The sequence below is a fragment of the Apis dorsata genome, unplaced genomic scaffold (assembly GCF_000469605.1).
Source record: "Apis dorsata unplaced genomic scaffold, Apis dorsata 1.3 scaffold_416, whole genome shotgun sequence".
NCBI classification, from domain to species: Eukaryota; Metazoa; Arthropoda; class Insecta; order Hymenoptera; family Apidae; genus Apis; species Apis dorsata.
Window position 1 is genome coordinate 612,597 of NW_006263671.1, and position 6,361 is coordinate 618,957.

At 24.8% G+C, this 6,361-nt stretch overlaps 3 protein-coding genes across 19 annotated transcripts in view; 2 read left to right on the forward strand and 1 right to left on the reverse strand.

The window, feature by feature from the left end:
* LOC102681379 (single-stranded DNA-binding protein 3) overlaps nt 1-1,950 on the reverse strand; it is a 17,223-nt gene extending 15,273 nt beyond the window's left edge. For 5 of the 7 annotated variants that reach the window (XM_006619524.2, XM_031512324.1, XM_006619525.2 and 2 more), the window contains exon 1: nt 763-925. In XM_006619524.2, the coding sequence (XP_006619587.1) occupies nt 763-818 (56 nt within the window). In that variant the 5' untranslated portion in view covers nt 819-925. Of the gene's footprint in view, nt 1-762; nt 926-1,630 lie in introns of those variants that run through there. The other 2 variants (XM_006619521.2, XM_006619520.2) reach the window with 2 other exon arrangements.
* Nucleotides 248-4,538, forward strand: LOC102679749 (ubiquitin-like-conjugating enzyme ATG10). Of its 11 annotated transcripts, none has more exons than XM_006619517.2 (6): nt 900-1,055; nt 3,144-3,259; nt 3,359-3,368; nt 3,471-3,584; nt 4,093-4,261; nt 4,338-4,538. In XM_006619517.2, the coding sequence occupies exons 2-6, from the start codon at nt 3,164-3,166 to the stop codon at nt 4,426-4,428; spliced, it is 480 nt and encodes a 159-aa protein (XP_006619580.1). In that variant the 5' UTR covers nt 900-1,055; nt 3,144-3,163; the 3' UTR covers nt 4,429-4,538. The 11 variants fall into 11 exon arrangements, with proteins under 11 accessions (XP_006619570.1, XP_006619575.1, XP_006619580.1 ...); XM_006619513.2 differs by lacking the exon at nt 900-1,055 and adding an exon at nt 1,678-1,816 and having other exon boundaries at nt 3,144-3,267; XM_006619515.2 differs by lacking the exon at nt 900-1,055 and adding an exon at nt 1,678-1,816 and having other exon boundaries at nt 3,144-3,267; nt 3,474-3,584.
* Nucleotides 4,539-4,853: 315 nt separating this feature from the next.
* Nucleotides 4,854-6,361, forward strand: part of LOC102679260 (excitatory amino acid transporter 1-like) — a 12,003-nt gene continuing 10,495 nt past the window's right edge. Inside the window, exon 1 of the mRNA XM_006619499.2 lies at nt 4,854-5,110. The gene's annotated coding sequence lies outside the window, so the exon portion shown is untranslated. The remainder of the gene's footprint in view (nt 5,111-6,361) is intronic.

Consider the following 6,361-nt stretch of genomic DNA (forward strand, 5'->3'; position numbering starts at 1 on the left):
ATATTTAAAAGTTTTATTATTTACTATTATATTTAATAAGTAAAATATAATAAATTTTTTAAGTATAATAAATTTAATTTTGTATTCAATGAATACAATACTTCGATATCAAAAAAAAAGAAAAAAGTTAAATTATTAATATAAAAAAATCTTATTTTCTATTATTATTATATAAACAAAACAATTCAATTTTGCAAAATGTTATACTAATTTTGCATAAATTATATATTTCTTGGTTGCAAACGATAAAAACATGGCGTCCAATGCTTTGCCAGACAAGTAACTTTACTGAGTCATAGCATATAGTTCAATCAAATTTACGAGAAAATAGAAGATAAACAAAACTAAATAGGTAAACAATATGATTTACGAAATTTTATATGAAGTAATTTTATAAAATCAAAGTTTTACAATGATTCTTTAAAATTAAAATTAAATCAATTATAGTTTTAGCTTCTTTATAAATTATAAGAAATTTTGGAAATATGTATTAAATATTTCTATTTTAAGTTATATTAAATATAATTTTTTTTATTTTCATAATAGAATTCATGAATATAAAGTTCATGAATATTATAATCATTAAATTAAAATTATTTGACAAATTCGATTCTCTTTCCTACTAACTAATACCTATACGCACGCTTGGCATAAAGAAAAAAAATGGAGTCACTGGTCGATCAATCGGCAAATTTTTTCTTTAACAAGTTCTATCTTTTTCAACATAAAAATATATATATTATTATATAAAATAATACGTACTTTTCTCTTGCTTGAGAATCAGAAGGTACCGTGGACCCCTTCCCCTTCGCGTACATCCTCGAAGACTGTCAATTTTTCCAGTGTAAACAGAACCACAGTTTCGTTCCACAGATAGTAATGTCCGACACCGTCGTTAGTTCCGCTCGACGGGGAAAAGGAAGAACTTGAGAGAATATTACAATTTAATGCCGGCAGAGGGCGAGGTATCGCTGATATGTGTGAGTGTACTCTCTAAGTAGAGCGGTGATTGTTAACATCGAGGCCGTAGAAAGAAACGCACTTGTATAAAAGAAGTAAAGTTAAAGAATGGAACCCAGTATTACTTATCCGATTTTTAAATATTTAAAATATATATAAAATAACATACGGTGTACATAAAGAAAATTGAATGTAGCCATAAAGATTTTCAACTTTTTAAAGAAATATCAGGAAAATATGCACACTTGTTTTAAACAAACAAAAAAAAAAAAAAGAAAATAATCAAAATGAAGAATTGCAATAATGTCCACTTAATTATCGCTTGACTGTTGATTTTTCCTGCTAATTTTTAAATTACTTTATCAAGCCAGTGTTCGTATTATCTTTGATTCGTGATCAGCGTTATCTTATAATAAGATTCTTAATCAAAATAAGAAAAATAAAATTTTTATATCGTTTATAGTTTGTTAAGTTAATTAAATTTTTAAAATATTTTTCAATAAATTTTATACCGTATTTTCATACTTATATTTATATTTTATAATAAATTTAAATTATATGAATAAATATAAATATATAATACATTGTATAATAATTACTAAAATTTTGCTTTCTAAAGAATCAAAAAAATTCGAAAGAGATAATAATCGACAATTCTTAGAACACCTACCATCCCAAATAACTGTCCGTGATACAGATCCAAGCGTACAACAGTTAAGCGGACATTACTATATTTTCTATCAGTCACACGTCACGAACACGTCGTACCAGTGCTGCGGCCAGACAGACAGATATACTCGCATTTCACCTCGTCAAGTTCACTTTAACGACACGTCGATTCCACAACTTTTGATGCGTACGTCTACGACTTAACACACGTTCTGTGTATAGATAATTGTTTCTATTTTATTCTTTTTTTTTTTTTATTCTATCACACCTACCTATTCGGTAGTGAACGAGAACGAAGCACAGTGTCACTTTTACACACATGTATTAGATACAAGTGAACTTATTTTTATATAAACACGCACAAGTTTGGAGTGTTTCATACACGATATGCGCGCAGTTCTCATACACAAATACACAATACCGAAAGCACTGCCATCTTCTTCGTTCTTATTCTAACTATTCGTCTTTGTCTTGTCTGTGGGTCATAAAAGCTGCGCACGCATCTTTGCTTTTCACATCAGGACCGTACATAAATTAGGTCCTATTAATCTATTTTATTACTTTAGATTTTATATTTTCTCATTTTCTTTTAGTCAAATTCAATAAGTTATAATTTTACTAGTTTTATTATTATTTTAATTAATTTCTTTTTTTATAGTTTATATTAATTTGATATATTTAAAACTAAAATTTTCCATGCAATATTTTTTAATAGTGTTAAAAAACAAATATATTTATTTTAAATTTAAATTTTAAAATTAAAAGATTTTTTTTTTGGGTCATTAATATAAAAAAATTATAAAATATTTTTATAAAAAAAATATATATTGTTTGTCAAAAATATTTTGCATAAATTAGTAATATAAAAATAGGTAAGATATAGCACCTATTATTTTTACATTCCTGGTTGCAACTCTATGTGCTATTGGACGCCGATCGTTGCATGGAGTACTATATATATATATAGTGCAAGCGACAGTATACATGCTATCGGCGCATATAACTATAGCGGGAATAACCGAACATAACCGAATATTGTCGAACATTGCCGATGCAAAATAGCCGACAATTGACTGAGCGTCGAGGGGTCGGACAGAAAAGAGACAAGCCATTCCTTTGGGTGTACAGCTTCCCCTTTCTCAACTTTATCATGAAATTAACATATTATTGACTTTTGTAAAAAAAAATTTATAAGTTTATTCATTTCATATATTTTTATTTCAAAATGTTTTTTTTTTTAAGAAAAAATGAAAGTAATAATAATGAAATATTTTTATTCGTTTTATGTACTGAATTAGTTTGAGATTTTTTTTTAATAATTATAATATATATATATATATATATATATATAAAATAATTTATGTGTAATATATTATATACATATATATGTAATGCATATGTATCTATAATGATGCATTGGTATTAAAATATTTTAATCAAATTTTTTATTTTTTTATTATGTAAATTGTATGTTGATGGATCGTTCATTTGTCATAAAGGATATGAATGTTTAGGAGTGATCTGAGAATAATGGATGGTCCAGGTACGATCACATGGGAGGAATTTCTCGAAGATGCTGAAAAATTCGTACAAATGTCGAATTATATCTCTGATGGATGGGATCTTCGAGGTAATAAGGTGGCTGTTATTTTTTAATTTTTGAAATCTCCAAAAAATATAGAATATAAAGAATTGTTTAAAATTATGAATATTTATATATAATTTGTAGAATATACCAGGTGAAGTATACGTTGTTCGGCGACAGAAACAATACATTTACAATAATTCAAATAATTATACGGTATTGGAAAATAACGATCTCAATTTCATGTTGAAAAAAGAAGATCCATTCGAAGCCACTTGTCCTATCGAGAAACCATTAATTACGGAACATCATATACTATGGTCGATGAGTTATAGCGTTCCAGTGCTTTATTTTAATGGATGGAAATCAGGTGAATGCATCCTATTCATTTGAATCATATAAAAATCTTAAAAAGATTTTAGAAAGAGAAAAAGATTATCTTTGCGATTTATTTTTAATATTTCGTGAATGTCGTTAATTTTAAAATCTATTAAACAAAATGAAATGTCTATTACAATCGTCTTCTGATCACCACTAGACCTTAATCTGATATGTACAGCCTGTTGAAAATGACAGGCGATATAATGCTGATTGTTCCTTCGATTGTAGCGTATCTCGAACTAGGCTAAGAAGTCGGCAAAGAGATCAGAGTAACTGAAGGAGAGAAATACGGGAAACAAAGGAAATCTATGTTTTGCGGCAATATATATGCATTTTTCAGTATTTTGTATTTTCAAATGAATTTATTTGCTAAACTTATTTATGATCTAATCGATAACTTTCAAATATTATTTTTATTTTTTTTATAAATAATTTTTCATGATTTTTTTTACACAAATCTATAATTTATTATGTTTATATATAATTAATTTCTACAGATTTTCCGGGTATTAATTCAATATCAATGGAAGAAGCACAATCTTTTGTTTGTGATACAGAATTAAAGTACAAGGATTTATCTCAAGCAATGCATCCTATATTAGGTACACCTTTTTTATATTTGCATCCTTGTATGTCTCATGAACTTCTACAAATAACGAGCAAAAGGTAAAATATGTAAATAAATATTTATTTTGTAAATTAATATGAAATCGAAATCAATAAATTATTTTTTTTATTTTAGTAAAAATAAATTAGTCAGCTGGCTCAGTACTGTTGCTCCTGCTGCTCTTAATCTTAAATTACGTCCCGAATATTATCAATTAACTATCTAATATATAAATTTTAAAATATCATAATAAAATAAATATATAAATTGTAATATATTGTGTAACTTCAAAAAAAAAAACTGTCTATTAAATTGAATAAAACTATATAATAAAAATATTCTTTTTTTAATATAAAATAATCTTATTCAATACTCTTATATTTTATTAATTAATTAATTTTATTCTTAACTATTATAATTATTCCTATAATTCAAAATTGAATAGAATTGCTTATGGTTTATCGCTTTTGCGCAGACAACATGTGTCAACTGGTGGAGCTTCATTCAAGTGCGAAAATTTGATTGGTTCAGCCAGCAACTGAAAGTTATCTGAATACCAATCAAATTACATGGCTCATGGAACTCGCCTTTTCTCCCCTTCCTTTTAACTTCCCCACCACCCGCGCGCTTTTCGAACATTTGGCTCAAATGACATGCTTCTAGTTCACAGTCTCGCGACTGTTATCGTACGGTATACACGAAAACGTGATATAAGAAGTGAATTGCAGTGTTTGCTTTCCTTTTTTTTTATAAATTGAGCTAAAACTACTAAAAATTTATATTTATATAGTTTTTTTAGTACTTGTTTGCGCGTTTTTCCACAAGAGAAATCGGTGCTTATTTAATGTGCATGCGAAGTGTTTCAAGAATAAAAATCAAAACAAATCATCGATAATCTTCGTTTTCAGGTAAAAAATTTAAAATAAAGTAAATTAAAATATTTATTACTTGTTTAAAATTTAAAAATTATAATTTCTAAAAACAAATGCACTTTTACTATTCATATATAGTGAAATATAGAAATAAATTCAGTTAGTTTATAAATTTAAAAGTATGTATATTATACTTTTAACTATCGATAACTTAAATACAAAGATATTGTTAAATGAACAAATATTCTTTTTATCTGCTTTTTATTTTGCTATAATTTTTTACTATTCATATCGATTAAATAAAAATATAAAATGTTAATTATAAATTACAATATTATTTATATATTTTTTATATTTTATACGATATACAAAAACATACGGGACGTATTTTACTTATATACGTTTTACATTGCTTTGATATACTCTATATAAAAACTATATATAATTTATATTATTATACATATATATAAAGTGACATAGATATAATTCCAAAGTTAGGTTATTTAAATTGAACACAAATATTCAATTAAGTTCATTAATTAAAAATTTAATTTGATATTTTAATTTTTATCTATTTTAAATAATACATAATTTATAAATAATTATAATAACTGTTTTTAAGTAAGTTAAAATTCACATATCAATTTTGTCAATTAATAATTAATTTAATTTTGACAAAACATCAAAAAAAAGAACTTCATAATCAAATTATAAAAATTAAGTATAATTAGTGATAAAATGTATAAATTTAATATTATCAATCTATCTTATCTGTAAATATTATGCAATAGCTAATATATACAAAAAGAATATAAATATTAAATGAATAGATAATGCATGAATGTTATCTCTAATAAATTTATAATAATATTTTATATTTATATTAATAATTACAAATTGATTGATATATATTGCACTCCACTGTATGAACAAGTAAGAATCAAAACTTTAATTTTAATATAATGTTTCTCACCAAATAATTGCTTATTGATAAAATCACGAAAATAAAAATCGAAGAGCAATATTTATCATTTGTTTATATTTATCATTTTATCTATATATTCGAGTTGGTATATTCTCATATCATAGATTAATTTTATGTAATATAGTGTATCGTTGTATAAATCTTTTTCAATTTTGTCGCAAACATAAAGTATGAGGCATTAGAAATTATAATATAATCTCGATAATATATTTCTATAATATATCTCTGCTGTATTTCTTTTATAGAGCTTTTTTTAGTGATATTTTTATTTATCAAGAAGAAGTTAATTGAAAATTTTTCTT

Bases quoted from the DNA above. Each gene is read 5' to 3' on its own strand.
- LOC102679749 (XM_006619507.2), top strand. From the start codon at position 3,160: ATGGATGGTCCAGGTACGATCACATGGGAGGAATTTCTCGAAGATGCT. The intron at 3,268-3,358 runs GTGGCTGTTATT...TATAATTTGTAG, and splicing joins GGGATCTTCGAGGTAATAAG to AATATACCAGGTGAAGTATA. The intron at 3,585-4,092 runs GTGAATGCATCC...TAATTTCTACAG, and splicing joins TTTTAATGGATGGAAATCAG to ATTTTCCGGGTATTAATTCA.